Source organism: Stenella coeruleoalba (genome assembly GCF_951394435.1).
Source record: "Stenella coeruleoalba genome assembly, chromosome: 19".
Taxonomy (NCBI): Eukaryota; Metazoa; Chordata; class Mammalia; order Artiodactyla; family Delphinidae; genus Stenella; species Stenella coeruleoalba.
In genome coordinates this window covers 44,280,180-44,302,017 of record NC_137165.1, presented here as the reverse complement: position 1 = coordinate 44,302,017, position 21,838 = coordinate 44,280,180, and the positions used below count along the sequence as shown (strand labels likewise).

General features: G+C 42.7%; 1 protein-coding gene across 1 annotated transcript; it reads left to right on the top strand.

Annotated features, from left to right (window-relative positions):
* The first annotated feature begins 11 nt into the window (after positions 1-11).
* On the top strand, positions 12-20,748 carry LOC307177760 (leucine-rich repeat-containing protein 37A2-like). The gene is made up of 9 exons (XM_079905192.1): positions 12-1,786; positions 4,171-4,242; positions 8,506-8,624; positions 10,630-12,440; positions 12,860-12,964; positions 17,614-17,663; positions 19,081-19,135; positions 19,217-19,359; positions 19,443-20,748. The coding sequence occupies exons 1-9, from the start codon at positions 411-413 to the stop codon at positions 19,615-19,617; spliced, it is 3,906 nt and encodes a 1,301-aa protein (XP_079761318.1). The 5' UTR covers positions 12-410; the 3' UTR covers positions 19,618-20,748.
* Positions 20,749-21,838: the final 1,090 nt, after the last annotated feature.

The window sequence follows — 21,838 nt, the reverse complement described above, 5'->3', positions numbered from 1 at the left end:
AGCACTTTTGAATTTCCCAGAATGCTACGTCCTGTGGTTTCCTTGGGAAGCTCTGCATCCTTCCCAACCCCTCTCCACCCCTGGGCTGCTGGAGTTTGGGGCTACTCGGGTCTGCAGCCCAAATCCGGCCTCATTGTTTGGGGCCAGGGAGGGCAGGGAGGGGTTGGGAAGAGGGCCCGGCAGGAGGTAAGTGTCGCCTTTGCAAGGGGAAGGATGGCTTGGGCCCTGGGGACTCTGGGCAAAAGGCCCACTCTGGTGGCGCGGATTGGATCTCCGCACTAACCTAATAAAGGTGGCGTAACTAAAGATGTCATAAATAACGGGTGGAACGTTAGGCGGGGGAGGGGCGCGCGGTTGCTAACCTGAGCGCTCGCGTCGGCGCTGGCATAGCGGTTCAGCTCGGACACAGGATGTGGCTCCGGCTCCTCACTGGCCTGGGTCACTGTGCCTGCGACCCGCCGCACGTTATGTCCCGGCTACGCCTTTGGTTGCCACGGCTCTTCCTCACGTGGCTAAAACTGTGGCTTCAAGTCCAGGCAGTTCAGCCTCCGGAGTGGGCCCTGGGCCCCGTCCAGGTGACCCCCAACCCCCCGCGGCTGACAGAGGCTTGGTCTTCATACGCCTCAGACCCCCCTCCCAAATTGCCCCATGCCCTTACACCCCTGGCAGAAGCCGGGGGCTTTAATTACTTGACGTCCTGGTCTCCATTCGAGATGTTGGCCCCGCCTCATCGGGAGTTGACTGAGACTGAGGCTCCATACCCGGACACGGATTCCGTGACTGTAGTTTTCTCTCTAGAGGATCCTGTGCCGACAGTTTCTCCTCCAGGTCAGGATCAAGCTCAGCTTCTGCAGCGGCCCGATGTCACTGTTAAACCTGTGGGTCTTGCACTGATCGTAACTCCAGCGTTCACTAATGAGCTTGAAACTCCTCCACCCCAACAAGAAACCTCGGCTCAGTCTACAGTGTCCTCTGAGCAGTTGGAACCTTTGTCAGTCTGGCAGGAATTTTCAGAGCAGCATCCAGTCCCCTCTGAAAATGTTGAACTTTTTCCAGTTCACCAAGGAGCCCCAATTCAACCACCATACCCCGAGGTGACATTTCCAAATCCAGAGCCAGTTCAGGCTCGCCACCCAACTTTGATTGAGGTCACGATTCAACCATTGGACCTTGGACTGACCAGAAGGCCAGAACCCACTAAGGAGGGTGAACCTTCTCCAGTCATGCAGGAGACCTTAACCCAGCCTGCAGAACCACCTCAGGAGGTTTTTGTAGCTCAGCCTCCAGTATATCACAATCCAATAGTTCCAACACCACATCAGGATCACACTGAGCCTCCAACATCACCCAGTATCACAGTTAAACCTTTGAACCTGGAGCTGACCACAACTCCAGAACTTACTACAGAGTCTGAACATTCTACAGCCCGGCAGCAGACTACAGCTCCCCCTCCAAAACACCCTGAGGTGACGCTTGCACAACCAAACCTGTCTCAAGTCACAGTTTCACCTGTGGACCTGGGAGTTAACGTATCTCAGCAACCAAGGCCATCTGAGACGGTTCCTTTTCCTTCGACTCAGTATTCAGTATCCACAGGTCTTCCTGGTGTACAATATACCCCAGAAAATAAGCAACCAGGGCAGAATGCCACCACAAACGTCAGCATATGTGAGCTCTGTACCTGCAAAAATGAGACGCTGTCGTGTGTTGGTCTCAGCCCAAAGCAGAAGCTCCACAGAGTGCCTGAGCCAGAGCCTGACGCCTACAACGGCACCTTCACCCTCCTGTAAGAATCCCCTTTCCTCATTTGTTCTCTGCATCCTGCCTGACATGGCAGCCTTTCCTCAGGTCTTCCTGGGTCCTCCTTATCTCCCCAATCCACATTGACTGACTTTCTGTTTCCACCTTTTGTTTGTCAATGATTCCTTATCTTCATTCTCCTTCTTACTATTTTTCCCTCTCCTCCAGTCTTGTAATTGCCCTTATTTTTTCCGTCTCCATTTTTTACCCCATTATTTAATTCCTTAACATCTACTCTTCTCCCATCTTTACTCCATCCTCTTTAGAGCAACATGTCCCTCTCCCCATCTCATTGGTGGTAATACAGAAAAGTCGTTAAGAGTAGAGATTCCGGAGCTAGACTACCTGGGTTTGAACCCAGGTCTGTCAATTATTAGCTTTATGACTCAACTTCCTCATCTGTAAAATGGGGATTATGGTAGTCATCATCTCATAGGATGACTCCTATGGCTGCTAAATCTCCCAATGACTCCAATCTCATTGGGAGATTTAGATGAGTTAATATTGGTAAAGCTCTTCTATCAGTGCCTAGCATATATTTTAGTGTTAGCTATTATTATTATTCAATCCCTCAGTTATACCTAGAACTCATCTTTGTCCCCTGGCTTTCTATATGTAGCACCCATTTTGTGCCCAACCCAGGGCTAAGTACTGTGGGAGCCACAGAAGTATATGTCATTGTCTCCAGTACATGACAATGACAAGTGGGAAGAAAGGGGATATGCCTTAAAAGGGAGGTAATATATAATTAAGTATTAAGAGAAATACAGATACGTGCTGTAATTCACCAGAACCTGTAATCACAGGGGTGTGGAGGTGACAGAAGGCTGCATGTATAAGCTAAATCTTTAGCTGGGACTTCAAGATTGGCTGTGATTTGTCAGAAAAATAACAGGCAGTACAGTCTAGGCAAAGGTGTGACTGCAGGGATGATCAGAATTTAATAGATTAGCCTGGCTGTAAAGAATTGGGTTAGGCAACAATGAAAGATAGGATTATAAAATATCTTGACTATCGGCAACGGGGGTTTGAAAGTTATGCTGTGAGATATGGGGAGCTACTGCAAGTATTCAAGCAAGAGAGACAAATGATTAAAGCAAGAGGCTGATTTTAGATTTCATATGTAGAGCGACCTAGATAGGAAAGCTTGGTTCCAGGAGACCAGATAGAATGCTTTAGCAAAATCTAGGAGTAAAGTGAGAAGGGGCCAAATTAGAGTGGTTGTGATGGAAGTAGAAAGAAAATCCTGAGAGTACTACAGAGGAAAACCTGACAAGATGTAGTAATTGACTAGAGTTGGGGGATTGTAGTACAGCAAAGAGAAAAATCACATGTGTTGAGGGGCAGAATGATGGTGGTATAACAGGTGGAAATACAGCAGTTGGGAAGCAGAGTCAGTTTGAGGGAGATGAGTTCAGTCTTAGGCATCTTTTATTGGTGAGCATAAAGCAACCAGAAGGCTCTGTTAGAGTGGAAATGTCCCTCAGGCAGATGGGCAGACAGGTATCCGTTTTGACTTATTTCTGACTCCCGTGAAAAATGTGCTTATAAACTGAATAGTTCCATTGTTGCTGAGGGAAGAGGACAAAGCTAAAGCGAAAGATTCAGTCATCCACTGAGTTAGTGGTGCAAACCGAACCTCAGGCATTTAACAGCTTCTTTTAAACATGTCTAATTCATGGACACATTCTCACTGTTTAGAAAAAGAAATGTGACAGAAGTATATAGGATAAAATGTGAAAATTGCACCCCACCTTCCCTACCACCAATAAGGTAACTCCTGTTACTGTTTTGATGTGTGTCCTTCCTTCCGATCTCTTTCCTTTGCATTTTGTTCCCCTAATGAGGTAATAACTTTACTCCTTGTTCAGTGACTTGTGCTTTTCCCTAGGCAATATGTTTAAGAGATATTTTCGTATTAGTCCCTCTAATGTCTAATTGCCTTGCCCGTATCCTTCTAACACCTGGAGAGAATCTGAGGGCACTGAGCCAAAGCTTGGTGTTGCCTGCCATAGGATTTCTTAATATTTATTTGCTTATATTGATAAATGTTTGCCATTTTTCTCATTGATTTGTAGGAGTCATTTTAGACACATAAGTGATTTTGGGAAAAAAGTAATTGGCATTATGTATCCAAGAATTTGGACTGATAGGAAGTCAGGTTCTGAGGGGATGCCTCATTGTTTGTGCCAGTGGCCTCACAGTATGTTTTTATTAATTGTGCACACTGGGAAGCTGGGAAGCTGTGGGAATTAAAAAGCTGGTCTTTTCTGCATTTGAATATTCCCTACATGGTGGCCATGATTCTCTTCTTTATTCTCTACATTCTTTTCCTACCTATTCAAGCATATGAACTGTGTTTCTTCACAGAAATTTCCAAGGAAACTCTATTTCTTACATTGATGAAAGTATATGGAAGGCATACCACTGGGCTGAGAAGCTGTGAGTATACTCTCCCCAAATATGAATACAAAAAGCTAACTGCATTATAAGATCCTTCTTGGTCCAGAATTTTGAGGTCAATACCTGTGAGCAAAGGTACTTCCCCTTCCATATCCCAAAGCAACCTAATGATTGAAATTCTATGTTTATTTAAAAAATTAAATTTGGCAGGACCTCTTGAAAATCAGTAAGAGACAATTTAAACTTATTTTCCATTGTATAAGTAATACATGATTATATTCTCAATATATAACAGTGAAATAAGAGGTATAGTGAAAACCCTCCTTTTGCCCTAATCCCACACCCACTACTTTGAGTTTAGTATTAATCCTTCCAGACTCTTTTCCATACATTTGAGTACATACATATTTACAGATAGCAAAAGAGGTTTGTGTGTTTTTCTTATCTGTTTTTACATAATTAACATCCTGAAACTTGATTCCTTCATTTCCTGATATGTCTTAGATTTCTTTCCTTCCCAGTACATAGAGGGTTACCCCATTCCTTTAAACTCCTGCATATTATTCCATAGTATGAATGTGTTACAGTTTAATAATGCCCCTATTGAATGATGTTTAGATTATGTTCAGTTTTCTTGTTACTTGCATTGCTGCAATGAATATCCTCGTACATGCATTTTTGTGAGCCTGGTCGTTTATTTCTATAGAATAGTTATCTAGAAATGGGATTGTTGGGGTGAAGACTATTTAGATATAAAATTTTATTTGCCCTCAAAGAAGTTGTGCTAGAAAAAGAAAAAATTGTTGTACCAGCTTATCCTCCAGTCACCATGCTGTGATGACATTGATTTCCCCACACCCTTCCACCACTGGAGATTCTCACTTTTTTTTTTTGCTAATCTGACAGATGAATACAAGGGGTCCCGTCTGAATTTGAATTTTTCTTATTATTTGTGAAATTAAATATCTTTATATGTTTACTGAACATTTGTATTTTATCCCTGAATTGTCTGTCCTTTGCCCATTTTTCTGTTACTATTTTTTTATTGATTTGTAGAAAAAGTCAGTTTAGATACGTAAGTTATTTTGGAAAAAAAACATTCCAAGTAATTTTCATGACAGTCTGTGGTCATATCCTTAGTTCAGCAGTTGTGGCACACAGGCTCTAGAGTGCAGGCTCAGTAGTTGTGGTGTACGGGCTTAGTTGCTCTGCGGCATGTGGGATCTTCCCTGACACGGAATCGAAGCCGTGTCCCCTGCAATGGCAGGCAGATTCTTAACCACTGAACCACCAGGGAAGTCCCAATTCCAGTATTCTTAATCTTTTTTATAGATACATATTGCAATCTGGTGACATTTTCCTTCTGCTTAAAAATACTTCTTTTAACATTTCTTATAGGGAAAGTCTACTAGTAATGAATTCTTTCAGCTTTTGTATGTCTGAGATAGTCTTTATTTTGCTTTTGTTTTGACAGATGTGGGTACAAATTCTAGCTTGATAGAATTAATTCACTATTTTAAAGATGTTATTCCACTGAGTTCTCGTTTACATTGTTTCCAACAAGAATTCTGCTGTCATTGTTATCTTTGTTCCTCTGTATGTACTGTATAGGTTTTTCCTCTGGCTGCTTTTAACTTTTTTCTTTATTGCTGGTTTTGAGCAATTTGATTATTTTTTGTGCCTTGGTGTCGTTTTGTCCATGTTTCTTATGCTTAACGTTCATTGATCTTCTTGACTTTGTGGGTTTATAGTGTTTGCCAGTGTGGACAAATTTTGGGTATTATTTCTTCAATTTTTTGTATTTCTCCTCTCCTTCATGGACTCTAAGTACACATGTATTAGACCACTTGAAGTTGTTGCACAATTCGCTGATGCTCTATTCATTTTTGTTGTTGTTTTGTTTTGTTACACGTTTTGTTTCATTTTGGATAGTTTCTATTACTGTGCCTTAATGTTCACTGACCCTTTCTTCTGCAGTGTCTAATCTGCCATTAACCTCATTCAATGTCTTTTTCATTTAGACATTGTTTGTAATCTCTAGAAGCTCAATTTGGGTCTGTTTTACATTTTCCGTGCCTCTACTTAACATTTTCAGTGTTTAGTCTGGGTTTCTTAACAAGTGAAATATAGTTCTAATAACTTTTCTTCATGTATAATAACTTTTTTTTGTGTGTGTGTGGTACGCGGGCCGCTCACTGTTTTGGCCTTTCTCGTGGCGGACCACAGAGTCCGGATGCACAGGCTCAGGAGAGCCCCATGTGTAATACCTTTTTAAATGTTCTTTTCTACCAAGTCTAACATCTGTGTAGATTATGGGTTAGTTTTGATTGGTTGCCTTTTCTCCTCAGTATGGGTCATATTTTCCTACTTCTTTGCATGCTTGGCAATTTTTCATATGATAACAGATGTTGTGAGTTTAGTTTATTGTGTGCTATATATATTTATATTCCTGTAAAATGCTTGGGCTTTGTTTTGTCTGAAATTAAGTTACTCAGCACAATTTTATTCTTTTAAGTCTAGCTGTTAAGATTCGTTGGGTAGCAGTTCACGTAGCCTTTAGTCTGGAGCTCATTATTTGCAACTACTGAGACAAGTCCTTTCTGAGTATCATGAGGTTTTCCAGTCTGACTTGTAGGAACAGGTACTATTCCTACAACCCTGTGTGATAACCAGTTATTCTTATTATTAATGCTTTCATGTGGTTCTTTTCCTGGCATCAAGTAATTCCTCACACAAATGTACTGACCAATACTGTGTTGAATTCTCAAGAGATCCCTCTGCATATCCCCAGAGTTCGTTGTCTGTGCACTTCTTTTCTCTCTCATACTCTGCTTTGTGAACTCTAGTTACCTTGGTTTTCCCAGACTCTCAGCTCCATTTCCTCAGTCAGGGAGTCCACCAGTCTCAGCCTGGACTTCTCTTCCCTGTACCATGACCTGGAAACTCTCAGAGAAGTAAGTTAGGGCTATTATAGGTATCACTTCATTCATTTTCCATCTCCTGGGGCTCACTGAACTGTATTGCCTGAGGTCCAGTTTCTTGAAAACTGTTGTTTCATATGTTCTGCCTGATGCTTTCATTGTTTCAGGTGGGAGGTTAAATTGGTCCTTGTTACTTCATCTTGGCCAGTAGCCAATAATGTTTTTTAAGTCTGTTTTATTTTTATACAGGATCCAATTAAAGATTAGGCATTGCATGTCACGTCTTTGTTTCCTTTAATCTAGAATATTTCCCTGCTATTCTTTTTTTTTTTTTTTGGTCTTTTATGACATTGGCATTTTTGAAGAGTCTAAGCCAGTTGTCTTGTAAACTGCCCCACAATCTGGATTTGTCTGTTTCCTCATTTGATTCAAAGTAAATATTTTGGGGAAGAATACTATATAGGTGATGTATTCTTCATACTTCATCACTTCAGGTGGCCCAGTGCTAAGTCTGATCCCTTGATTAAGGGGGTATCTTCCATATCTCTCCATTGTGAAGTTATTTTTCCCCTTGGTAATTGATAAATAATATGAGGTCCCATACTTTGGGATTAGTGGAGATCCTACTTTCAAACAACTCTTCACCCAACTGTGCATCAATGATAATCCTTGTCTGAATCGATTATTACATTGATACTTGCAAAATGACACTTTCCTAATCTATCATTCCTTTTGCATTTATTAGTTGACATGATTCTATAGAGAAGAGCTCCCCACTTTTCATTTTGAGTATCATTATGAACTCATGTGCTTTTTTCTAAATTAACTATGTTATACCTTATTATAATGATCATGTTATTCTTTGGAATGTTCCATTTGTCTAGATTTGGCCAATGTGATATCTGTTATTGTTTAAGCACACGATGCTTTTTTATTACTAGAATAATTTCTAATATCTTATACTGACAAATAGGAACTGAGAAAGGGACTCCAGAAAGTGCGGCCTTATTCAGACTCTTCTTAGAAGTCTGCCTTCTTCCTGTGTACTCTCAACCCAAAGTGAGGCTTTGGGGTTGGTACGAGATACTTCTGAATTAAATTACAGATCAATGTCACCCAATTCTAATCCCTATTCCCTTTTTTCTAGGCATACCATACCTACTGCCATCCTAATCCTTCTGTTGGGCACCTCTCTCCTCCACTATATTTATTTACAACAGTCAAGAGCAGCAACTGGCCAACCGGCCCCTATCCTGTTCTCCAGCCCATGAGCCCCAAGAACTCCTTTTTGCACTGGTCTGTGGGGGCCTTGGACTCCCCCTTCTACCTACTCAAGTAACTGTTTTATCACAACTTTAATGACCAGTGTTTCCATTTATAGGATCTTACCTAGCCGTATGGGCTGCTGCCTCTGCCAATTTAAAAATACTATTGAGGTTGTCTGTAAGACAGTCAAGCTGCATTGTGACAGTGAATGCCTGACAGACGTGACACCTTGTGGTGAGTCTCAATTGCGGGATAATACATTTTTAATTTAATTTTTTAATGTTTATTTTTAATCAAGGATGATAGATTTTAAAATTAATGATGTAATTGCATTATTTTAATTCATTCATTCAGAGTTCCAGATCCCTAAGTTTCTAAGAACTACCCCCTTGCTAAAAATCAGATTCTTGGTTACATTATTAAGCTAGTAATAGCTCAGGTACATTGTTAGCTTAGTAATGTACCTGATCCGCATACATAAAGGAACAAGAGAAAGGAATGGAAGGGGGAAGGGAATTCATATTAATGACCACATATCCTATGCTGTGCTCTCTGCAAATGAGAACTTATTCATATAGCGCATCACATTTTGTAAACTGATTTTATATACATTAAGTCTCAGGTACTCTTTGTCTCATAGGAGAGGTGTAAATATATTTTTGTTTATTTTGTGTGTTTCTGCAATTTTTTAAACAGTACAAGTGATGCTATTTGGAGCCTGAGATTTTCTGGTTCCATAACCAGAAGCTGCTACCTAGCCCTTCTAATGGATGGGAGAGCTAGTTTATTCTTAGACTGTCTAGCTCTGAGCTTGCTCTGAATCTCAAGCTTTTCTATCCACAAAACACTCAGGGGGTTTCAACTATTTTTCTATATATTAGATTTATTGGTACTAAATTGATGACTTCCAAAATGTACTTTCATGCCCAGGTAGCTTGAATACAAGTCTCTTTCAGTGATCTAGAGCACATCATACAAATAACACTTTGCACCTTATATAAAGGCAAAATTGCTGATTTTTCAACACGGTTTTTTTTTTTTCTGGCCGTGCCACACAGCTTGTGGGATCTTAGTTCCCCAAACCAGGGATTGAACCCGGGCCACAGCAGGGAAAGTGCCGGGTCCTAACCACCAGACCACCAGGGAACTCTCCCAGACAACTTTACTAATTATATTACTCCCTTCTCCCCCAGATGTGGGCAGAAAAGGCATTTTTACTCTCCTTTTACAGGTGAGAAAAAACAAGATCAGAGGTGTTAAGTGCTATGACCCTAGTGCCCCATCTCCTGTCCCCAGTTTGGGGCTCTCTGCAAGCCCATGCCCCTCCTTTCTCATGACCCTCCGCTCCTCCTCTGACCCTCACCAAAACTACTTTTAATCCTTTTGGAAGAGAAGCCCACCTGCACAATGGTACACATTGCCTTCACACAGTCAGAAGCTTTGGACGGTTCCCCAAGTAAAGCTGGAAATATTAGAAGTAAAATGAAATGAAAGCAAAGTAGCCATCTGACAGAAGTTGCTTGTTCCCTTCTGCAGTTGAAGACCTCAAGTATTATTCCATTGATTTGTTGAACATTCCACATTGGCATATAATCTGGCAAATCTCTGAATTTATACCCCAGATCCCTGCCCAAACTTTACCAAAGAGACAGGGTGGACATAGTGGTTTTTTCTGTATAGATCCTTGTGTTATGGGCGCTGGGATATATGGAAGCAGGGACTGAGCAAAGGACTCGGTGGGCGGGTGGAGAAGGACATGTCCAGATGACGACCTGTTAGCGGCGGTTGTTGTCGTGGTCATCTGTGATAGCAGCAAGAACACAAGCACACTGAAGAGGTGGAGAGAGGAAGCCTCACACTCCTGCCTCTGAGGCAGGACAGGATGGGGTATATGAATGGGAGGAGTCACAGTAGATCTGCAGAGAGTCCAGCTGAGTAGGGGAATATTTGTCTTCCAGCCTTGCCTTTTCTTGAGTACTGGTCCCTGGGAACCAGTGGAGTAATCCTGAACATAGTTACTATATTTCACGCTACAGAATTTTCTGAGTAGATAGCCACTTTTTCAAGAGATATCTTTTTCACATTTTGTTGTTGCCAGTCATAGGCTTAAGTGTGGGTTTCTTTTACTCCTCAGTGGCACTCAAACTTTGACTGATTCCTAATTTATTTGGCTGTGGACTGACAAAAAGCTGTCCCATCAGTGTTCAATGATCAAAAACAGTCCCTTCTTTTTTGACAGATGAAGAAACATCTATACGGAATGCAGAAGGATCGTTGATGAAGGTGTTACAAGCCCGCAAGAAGAACACCACCACTGAGCTGACTATTGAGTCAGAGAGGGCGTCATCAGATAAAAGTGCTGTCACCTTGTCAGGCTTCATGAATGAGCAGCTGGACTTTAAGAATAAAAGTGATATTATCAGTACACTAAATGACATACTGCCTTATACCTCAGAGGGAAATCTAGGAGATGTGGAATCAACATTATTCCCATTCATTCAACTTCGTTTCTCAAATACACCAGATGGAGATATGCCGCAGGGCCTTTTGAAAGGCAATACAAGGAGCCCTTCTGTTAAACCTGTACCCAAGAATTCAACTCATAAAAACAAATTGAGGAAACTCCATTTTGTGGAACATTTGTTAGATGCAGAAACTCAAGAAAAAATTGATGAGGTTAAAAAGGAAGAAAAACCTGCCACGCGTACGCGTTCCAACATTTCAAGTGCCACGTTTAAAAGCTACATCTTTCAAAAGAAATTGCAAACTGCCCAACCACAGAAAGACAGCCTCGCAAACACTGAGAGTACAGAGGAAAGGCTGCTGAGAGTGAACAGGGTCCTCAAGGGCCCAAGGGGCATACAGAAAATGCACCTCAAAGCAGTGGGAGATGAGAGCGTCAGGGGGAAACAGAATGCCCAGCCATCTGAGGTGAACACTGCTGAAGAAAGAAGGCTCAGGAGGCCATCCCCAAGAAAGCTGAAACAGCTTCTCATGGTTCAGAGTCCCAGGAAGCTGGTGGGAAAGTCCTCCAATGCAGAGTCTTCATTCATAAAGGAACACAAGGCAGCAGGCTCCTCTTCCTGGAAACAGTACTTCAAGGGCAGGCCTTCTGCCTCCATCCCTCCAAAATCCCCATCTGAGGTTAAAAGCACATCAAAAGACTTATCCAACACTCTTCATGTTTTAGAGGATGCGAAGGCTAGAACTAGAAACATTAAGGACTTCGAACTAATCTCACATTCTGGAAAAAAATACATCTTCCATAAAATTAGGTCTCATCGGGTCCACAGAAAACCCAAAGGCAAAAGGAGTGGAAAGTTCAGAAAGAAAAGTTCACTCACTAGAATGATGCTTGCAAGCCCTCCGTTCTCTGTACTGAGGAGTCTCATAAATTCCCCTCCACGAGAGGCTGTTTCATCTTCAGGAGAAGTGACTTCTCAGGAAAAGCCTTTTCCAGAATTATTTTCTCTTTCAGACCCTTCTACAGAAAACACTACTTCAGAAAACAATACTGCACAAAATGTTTCTGAAGAAATTATTTCTACAGGAAACTCTACTCTGCCAGGAGGAACCGGCCCTGGAAACACTACCCATAGGAACGTGTCCACTGCACATTCTACTGTTGCTGCAGACAACAGTATGCCAACTGTTCAACACACCAACCAAACACTATGGGAGTACCACAACACGGGCACTGAATTATCCTCTAAGCCCACAGGCTTCGCTTTCCCAGGGCTCACATCCCCGGGTGATCAAGTTGAAACTCAGCTAAACCAGCAGCTACGGTCCCTCATCCCCAACAATGACGTGCGAAGGCTCATTTCTCATGTTATCCAGACTTTAAAAATGAACTGCTTGGAGACCCACGTGCAGCCGGCCTGTGCCAACCTCATCTCTAGAACAGGCCTCCTGATGAAGCTTCTCAGCAAGCAGCAAGAAGTAAATGTGTCCGAAGCGGAGGGGGATACGGACCAGTGGAAAGCTGACAACTACATCAGTGAGAGCACAGAAGCCCAGAGTGAGCAGAAAGGGCAGGAGTCAAGTGAGGTGAGGGTAACCCCTGACACATGGGAGCTGGACTTTTACTCAGTTTAGGACACGCCATTAACGTGCCCAAGCAGGAATGCCACGGGCTCCTAGTCTCTATCTTATCTTCAGCCATGAAACGGGCTAAGACAGTGATCTCCCACTTTGCTCATTAAACAGTGTGCCACTCTTCCTAAGGAAGACGAGAAAATGCATAACACAAGATAAATAAGGTGTAGATAAATAAATTGTAGAAGAAAATGCTAATGATAAGATTAACATTACAATTGGCTTGTTCTTATAGAAGCTACTCGCCTGAAAGGATTGGGTTTTATAGTAGTTTAAGAATAGTTAGCTAGCGTTTAGAATAGGTTTAAGAATAGTCAGTTTTTATCCCTTCTATCTCCTTGTTTTTAAAAAGTTGTTATTTGTTTTTTTAGCTCACAAAAGAAGTTCCAGCATATGGCTATAAGAACAGACTCATCTTGGCAATATCCATATCTGCAGTAGTGACGATTTGGGTTACAATTCTCTGTCTCGTTGAGGTAAGGACAATACTTAATTCAGATTCAGAACTCACAAGCTGAGAATGAAATCCACCTTTCCACCTACTACTACTTGATTCTTCTCTTTAGTCATAAGGACTGACATACACTTTGTTCTTTTACTGAAAAGTATATTTCTAGGATGTTTTTTTGTATTTTTGTTTTGTTTTTGTTTTTTTTCAGGGGGGCTGCGTTGGGGCTTCATTGCAGTTCATGGGCTTCTCACTGAGGTGGCTTCTCTTGTTGTGGAGTACGGGCTCTTGGCGTGTAGGCTCAGGAGTTGCGGCGCACGAACTTAGTTGCTCCGTAGCATGTGGGACCTTCCCAGACCAGGGATCGAACCCGTGTCCCCTGCACTGGCAGGCGGATTCTTAATCACTGCGCCACCAGGGAAGTCCCCACAGGATTTTTAAAGGAACTCCACTCCCAGGAAATCTCTATGGAATTGGATCCATGATAACAAGCCATTGGACTATTTTGACAAGTTAAGTTTATAGGAAGGCCAGAGTTGACATGATAGTAAAATTCCTTCAACTCAGAAAACGATGCTGATTTGATGTACTCAGCAGTCACTCTCATTCTACTTTTGATTTCTTTCCTTGTTGGCTGAAATGATGAGAGATATACGATCTCCAAAGTCATGGAGCTATCAGTCACCCTGGGAGAGGTAAAAGGACATGCCTAAACGATAAAAGTGGGATCTTTGCAATTCCTTAGGTTTACTTAGCATCTTTCTTCTCCGGTGTATTAGGAACTGTGTAGATAGGTTCCATTAAACCACTGCAAGTAAAATCCTGCAGCAGGCTACCCTAAAGTATGTCATATTTATAGTAGCCTATTCCTGGAGGTAGCCTGTTTACCTTTTGTTCGGTTACACAATGGTTTATTACTTTTCCCCACAGGCAGTTGCTAACATTAAAGAGTGGTTTTAATAAGCTGAGAATCTTGATTCTACCCTACGAATCCAACCTACTTTATTTACCTTTTCTCTTGTAATGGCCTCCCTCCATTCCAGCCAAAGCGGCTCCTCACTATACGCTCGTTACACCATACCCATTCCTACTTTGGTCTGTGCCTTTGCCCATCTAAAATTCCTTTATTTTGCTTTGCCTGTGGAAGTCCTATGAATCCCTGAAAAGCCAACTCAAGTTCAGATATCTGTCTTCGTAAAGCCTTCCCTGAATACTGCAGCCCTCCTGATCCTAGTCCTGTGAGGTTTGTCACCATTTCTTAGGGGCCATAGCAAAGCGGTCCCTCCCCTCAGAACTCACAAAAGTGGTAAGCAGTTTTTTAAAAGGCAGCCCCCCAAGAGAGAAACACCAAAGTTAGCACATTATGGAGCTGAGCAGAGGTCCGTAAGGACCAATGGCTTGCGGGCCTATCAGACTTGAATACAACCTGACATGATGTACTAACTTCTAACGAGAAATGTGTCTATCTGCAGGAGGGTTGGTCAGTAGTGAAAGCATAGAAAAGGTGAGGAGAGACCAACATGGGCAGTGCCCATCCTCACATTGCCCGAGAGTAGAGATGGCACCTTAGGCAGCATAACTGACGAGTCAGGGCCCCTAGCCAGGCTGTGCCTGTTGAGGAGCTGGACGGATCCAGCTACCTCAGGCCTTCCCATTAAATTCTGGATTCAGCTGATTCCTTTTCTAATTCTGTTCTCACCACGTAGCCTTCGATCGTGTGATTGTGCTTTAGTGTGCCACGGAGGCCTGTCCCACAGAAGGCAATTCTCTCATTGTGCAGACACGGATGCCCTGTGTGTAGAAGAGATGTATTTCTCATTGTCAAGTAATAATTTGGCATTCTGATTTTTGATCAATCCTGTGATATTGATAAAGTGCGACCGCCACAACAGGAAGACGTGAGTTCTCTCTTGGTGAGGAAGAGTATGATTTCTGAGCCAGGAGGCTGGGGACTGGCATGGGGTCAGCTTGCTAGTCATTGGCCATTGCCCAGACTGTACCCTCTGTATCTCCAGGTGGCATATGGCCTCTTGCCTTTTTAGAATTTCGGGAAAGTCCCCTTTTTATTGTTTTTAACTTCTAGGTAGTTTAACCTTACATTTGTTTTGTTTTGTTTTGTTTTGGCCTGCGGGATCTTCGTTCCCCAAGTAGGAATTGAACCTGTACCCTCGGCAGTGAAAGCGAGGAGTCCTAACCATTATTTCCTCTCCCCACTTATGTGATAAGCTTTTTGAGGACAGGGGCCATGCAGTGTTCTTCCTATGGTAGACAATAATGGGGATCAACGGAAGAGAGATGAGGCATTATGTCAATTCCACAGTGAGGAATAATGTAGCCGAATATTTATTTGAAGTAGCATAGAGTCCAGCAGTAGACCCATGTGTTCTTAACTTTTGAAATGTCATGTTTCAATATTCCAATCAGTGGAAGAAAATGAATAAATGGTGATAGAATAGCTGCCTAACTCCTTGGGGGTAAATAATAGCAGATCCCCATTTTTCATCTTAAATAAACGTATTTCCATAAATGTGAAGAAAGACCACATAAAGGTATTAGAAGAAAATAAAAGCAATATTTTTATAATCTTATGGTGGGAAAGAGCCTTCAGAGCCTGATGCCACAAGCAGAGCCTTTGATACATTCCACCATCTTGTCTGTGACACCAGCTTAGCACTGATTCATGCCAAGTGTAAGATGAAGAGTTTTCCATATATTGTCTGATTTAATGCCCACAGTCCTGTGAGGATGATATTACTATCCCTCCTTCATCGATGAAGGAGATCAGTGTGAGGGCCCAGTGGCCAAACCAAAAGCAGAAGCCAGTTTCACCCGACTGCAAAGCTTGTGCTCCCTACTCCACTCTTTTGTCTTGTCTCCTTAGAGACAAAAAACACTGTAAAGATCTGAAACACTGAAATTTAATGAAAGCCAGTATTTCTTTACTATGAAGAAGAGTTGTTTGTTTGTTTGTTTGTTTGGAGGTGGCGGGATTTGGCCATGCTGTGCAGCTTGCGGGATCTTAGTTCCCTGACCAGGGATTGAACCTCGGGCCACAGCAGTGAAAGAGCCAAGCCCTAACCACTGGACCACCAGGGAACTCCCAAGAGTTTCATGAGTCAACAAGAAGAAGACAAACAGTCCAGGGGAAAGTGGGGCAAGGGCTGTGAAGAGTAGGAGGTGTGTTGATAGTCTGCCACCGTATCTGCCTGTCCTCTCCTCATGGCTCAGGTGGGGTGGGTTTTGTTAGCCAGGCCTTTGTCACCTCATGACGTAAAAATCATCTCTAGGGCTTCCCTTGTGGCGCACTGGTTGAGAGTCCGCCTGCCGATGCAGGGGACACGGGTTCGTGCCCCGAGGATCCCACATGCCGAGGAGCGGCTGGGCCTGTGAGCCATGGCCCCTGAGCCTGGGCGTCTGGAGCCTGTGCTCTGCAACGGGAGAGGCCACAACAGTGAGAGGCGCGCGTACCGAAAAAAAAAAAATCATCTCTAATATTTTCTTCAAGTACTTTTATAATCTATCTAGAATTTGTTGTATTTGTTTTTTAGTGTGGTTGAGGTAGGGGATGTAACTTCTTCCCCCTACATGAAGATCTAATTCTCTTCAAATCTTTCACTGAATGGTTTATTCTTTCTTCCCTGGTCTAATATACTCTCTTCATCTGGACTGTATTCTGTGATCCAGTTATCTTGTCCTGTACCAGTACCAGTATCACACTGCTTAATTCTAGTTGCTCTGTAACATATTTTATATCTGGTAGGGCAAGGTCCTACTCTTTGACCTTCTTTTGCATACATTTCATAACTCTTCTTACATATATTCTCTCCCAAATGTCAGCTGGCCAGGTTTCATTTAAAAATTATTTTGGCTATAAGTGGATTGCATTGAATTTGTAGTTTCATTTGAGGAGAATTGACCTCTTTACAACATTCTAGGAGGATGGTATCTCATGCCATGTAAGTACTTCTTCTTCATGTCCTTCTGAAAAGTTTTAATATTTTCATCACATAGGTCTTACAAATTTGTGGTTAAGTTTATTCCTAGGTACTTTATGCATTTTTATGGATATAGTAAATGGGATGTTTCTTCTGTTGTTTCGTTAGTTATTTGTGTTATATGGGAAAGCTATTGAGGCTTATATGTTGATCTCTTGATTTTGTATGGAGCTATCTTACTCATGTTACTTCCAATAAAATTTCTGTTGATTCTTTTGGTCTTTTTAGGTCCCTCGTTTCATATGCAAATACGTTTGTTTCTTGCTTTCCAATACTTCGTTTCCAATACTTGGTTTTTCTTATCGTACTGATTAAGACCTCCTCCACAATGATCAATAGTAGCAGTAATTATTGGGCATCCTACTCTTGTTCTTGACTTTAAAACAATGCTTAGGTTTCTGCCAGATACTTTTATTTTCTTTTCCTACTTCTAAGAGTTTTTATTAGGAATTATCTGTTGAACGTTATCTAAAACAGTCAATAAAATATATCGCTGGCTGCATGCAAGACCCTAAGTTAGGTACTGTGGAAGAGTCAAAGGAATTTTAAACAGGGTAGAATTCCTTTCCTTAAAAAAGTTATCATTCTCACTGGGTAGATAAGATTTAAAGTAAAAAGGAATGAATAAGGATTTGGAAATAGTTGTAATGGCTAATCATGATCATGTTTTCTTTCAAAACAGATTTATTCTCATAGAATTGCAAATGAGGAGGATAAAAAAAGAAGCAGAAGGTAAATATTGGTCTTTGAAAGCAGAATTTTACAACTAGAGGAAAACATAGAACTCATCTATTTCAATTTCCTCACCAAAGGCAGGAAGAATGTTTAATTACCCTAATGGTTTAACCTAATTTAGAAATCAGCAGAATTAGCTCCCCAGCCCAAGCTGAGTTAGAACAGGACTGGCACAGATTCATCTGCTTTCACTAGTCCTTTAAGGAAAGAGGGTGGACGGGGAGGGGTTTTGGTTGTACCTGTTCCTGCTGGCCTGACGCCTGGTTCCTAGGCATCAGGCCAGGCCAGAGGCCTTCTAGGAGGCTCTGGGGTTGGGAGGGCCACATGGTTGGGGATTTAGGGGCTGGCCTCACTCAAAGCTGACGAAAGGTAGAACATATGAGCCCCTTCTGTAAAGTAGCAAGAAAACTTCCCTTCTCATCCTACTGTTTTTCAGGCCCCTACTCTCTATTCCCTTTATCCAAACCTCATAGAATTTTAACCGGGAGAAACTTTAGACTGTAGTTTGTCTCATCCTTTTAGAATAAGGAACTGGAGAAAAAGAAAGGGAAAATATCTTGCCCCATGGTCATACTGCTAGTGATTATGAAAAAGAAGATGGTCCCTGTCCACTGAGGACTTCTCTACTGATCACACTGTGCTTGGGCTGTGAGCTAGGTTTTTTTGTTTGTTTGTTTGTTTGTTTTGTGAGCTAGGTTTTCTGTCACAATTCAGTAGACACATACTATATGGACAAAAGTAGTTTCTGAAACAAACTTACTGTGCACTCAGATTTTTTTTTCTATTCTATTTGTATTCAGAAAGAGTATTTTGTGTTTCCCTGCTGGTCATGGCCTTTAAACTGATTTCACAATTCACTGACACCTCAGTGCTACCCTGCAGTATGAAAGTCAGAGAGCTATAGATAACTTTGCTTGTTGGGTTCACGTGTTTACTTGGTGTGATTCAACCTATAGGATAGAGCAGCCAGGAAAATAAAAGCACCTTCTCCCCACACCCACAGCCCCAGCAAATGCTGCATGTGCGACTAAGTGCGAAGCGGACTGGTGTGAAGCGCATCTAGAGAGTAACGTGTTTCTGCCCAGCGCCGTTGTGCAGTGTTTTCACTGCACGAGGGCACTTGGCCAAGGGCCAGGAAAGGTGAACGGGGCTGAAAATCCTGCCTATACTCCATGCTAAGCCACATGCAGTGGTCTCCCCGGAGACACTGGGGGTCCACTTTGGACAGACACAGAGAACTTCTGGAAGGCCAGCGTGCATGGAATGAATTTCAAGATCCCGGGTCTGTGGTGATTTTTGCTCATTGTGATTATGGACTGAGGTACCCGTTTAGTCCTAATAAGACCAGAGATAACACATTGTGAGAGAGGTGAAAAATGACATGTAACACTAACTGTGTGTGTTTTCCTCCGAGGGGCTTTTTTCGATTTCTGCGGCGTAAGAGAAGCTCAGGGGAAAGTGAGAGTCAGGTAAATTTGAGGAGGGTAAAGTACTGTGGCCAGAGAAAGCAGGGGAGATGCAGAATTAATACTTCCCTTTCTGTGTTCTAGGAGGGCGATTTCGGGAGAAGGCGGCCACTTTGGCTTAAGGATACCTATAGGCCCCTCAACGCCACATGCATGGAAAACATGGCACAAAAGCTACACGACAGGGAGTCTTCTGATGAGGATGAGATATTCTATAAGGATGCAGGGTAAATGATAGGGGACAATTTAAAATTCTCATCTAAAATGAGGAAATAATGAAAATTATAATTGTTCTTTTCAAAATTAAAAGCCTTGGCATTACTCTTCTCACCCCAGGGAAGTCATCAAAGCCCCAGCAGAGAAGCTTCTGGCTGCCTATTGGATTGATGAAGAGGCGGGTGAGGAAAGTGAGAACGCACACGAGACTGCCACAGAGTGAGCCCTGTTCTGACTCAAGCCACCTGCAAATGTTATTTTCTTCTTAAAATGGCTTCTCATATTGGCTTCTCAGCATAGCCTGTAAAAATACTTATTTTTCTGATATTAAAATGTATAAATTCATAACCAAATTTAACCATGTGGTAAAGGAATTAAAATGTAAATAGTTGAATATTTATATACCAATAACAAGGGCCTGCAAGAAGAAGCGGGGCTGAAACTAGAATCCCTCATGGTAGCCAGTACTTCCACAAGAGGAAATGTGGGCAAAGGAGGATGAGTAGAAGGATGAAGAGGGGCTTCCCTCCCTTGTTTCCCCTGTATCATCTGTCCCTGGGAACTGGAAAACATACCATCCTCAAGGGGCATAGGTCATTAAATCAAATGTGTACCCTGTCTTGGTAGGGGGTTCTCCACCACTTCAAACTGGGGGAAAATTCCCATTGGGTGGTTTTTTTTTCTTTAAAAAAAAATCCCTACCCTTGGATAACTAGCAGGGAGGTGCCAGAAAAGCAGGGTAAAGAAGAACGTGCGAGAGTAGCCATTGCCCAAGACGGCCCTCCTCAGGCCCTGGCCTCTCCTGACCCCACTGCGGGTCAGCTGTGTGCCGCTCGGCTCCCTGCAGCTCAGCCCAGCACCAAACCTACCACCACCTGCCTCAGCCAGCACAGGCCCCGGGCTGCACGATTCCAAGTGATTCTATAATGACAGTGCCACCTGCAGAAGGTGCAAAGGCTCTTCCACTCCTGCCAAGAAAGTCATTAATCACATTTATTAAGTCAGTGAGAGTTAAATACATTAATGAGTAAAAGAAATTCTGAATGAACAAGACTTGATAATCTACCAAAAGGACCACAGATACTGCTGGTGGTTTAGTAATATGAGGTGAAGAACGGTGCAAGCCATGGGGTGATAGTTCACGGTCCTCCAGAGGATCAGTGGGCCTGGAAGACAGCCCAGCAGGTTCTGCCGGTTGGGTGGGGTTCCAATCAAAGTGAACCTATAGGCCTCTCAACGCCACACGCAAGGAAAACATGGCACAAAAGCTACAGGACAGGGAGTCTTCTGATGAGGATGAGATTCTATAATGATGCAGGGTAAATGATAGGGGACAATTTAAAATTCTCATCTAAATGAGGAAATAATGGAAACTATAATTGTTCCTTTCAAAAGTAAAAGCCTTGCAATTAGTCTTCTTACCCCAGGGAAGTCATCAAAGCCCCAGCAGAGAAGCTTCTGGCTGCATATTGGATTGATGCAGAGGCGGGTGAGGAAAGTGAGACAGCACACGAGACTGCCACAGAGTAAGCCCTGTTCTGCCTCAAGCCACCTGCAAATGTTATTTTCTAATATTGGCTTCTCAGCATTGCTTGTAAAATACTTATTTTTCTCATATTAAAATATATAAATTCATAACCAAGTTTAACCATGTGGTAAGGAATTAAAATGTAAATAGTTGAATATTTATATACCAATAACAAGGGCCTGCAAGAAGAAGCAGGGCTGAAACTAGAATCCCTCATGTAGCCAGTACTTCCACAAGAGGAAATGTGGGCAAAGGAGGATGAGTAGAAGGATGAAGAGAGGCTTCCCTCCCTTGTTTCCCCAGTATCATCTGTCCCTGGGAACTGGAAAACATACCATTCTCAAGGGGCATAGATCATTAAATCAAATAACAATTTATTCTGGTGCCCTCTCTCTCCTGGTTCATCAAGTACCAGTTATTTACAACATGCTCGACCTCCTGCCCATAGAGGATCATCTACTTCTGGCCTCTCACGTACGGTCATTGGGGTTGCGAGAATACTTGCATCACTTGGGCCTCCCTCCACTGTGGAGCCAAGGCCTGACTTTTCTCCCAAGTTCTCAAACTCAGGTACAAATGTGTACCCTGTCTTGGTAGGGGGTTCTCCACCATTTCAAGCTGGTGGAAATTCCCATTGGGTTGTTTTTTTTCTTTAAAAAAAGATCCCAACCCTTGGATAACTAGCAGGGAGGTGCCAGAAAGACAGGGTAAAGAAGAACGTGTGAGAGCAGCCATTGCGCAAGACGGCCCTCCTCAGGCCCTGGCCTCTCCTGACCCCGCTGCGGGTCAGCTGTGTGCCGCTCGGCTCCCTCCAGCTCAGCCCAGCACCAAACCTACCACCACCTGCCTCAGCCAGCACAGGACCCGGGCTGCATGATTCCAAGTGATTCACTATGTGAATAAGTTCTCATTTGCAGAGAGCACAGCATAGGAAAAGTGGCCATTAATGTTAATTCCCTTCC

Bases quoted from the DNA above. Each gene is read 5' to 3' on its own strand.
- LOC307177760 (XM_079905192.1), top strand. From the start codon at position 411: ATGTGGCTCCGGCTCCTCACTGGCCTGGGTCACTGTGCCTGCGACCCG. The intron at 4,243-8,505 runs GTGAGTATACTC...TTCCATTTATAG, and splicing joins TACCACTGGGCTGAGAAGCT to GATCTTACCTAGCCGTATGG. The intron at 12,441-12,859 runs GTGAGGGTAACC...TTGTTTTTTTAG, and splicing joins AAGGGCAGGAGTCAAGTGAG to CTCACAAAAGAAGTTCCAGC.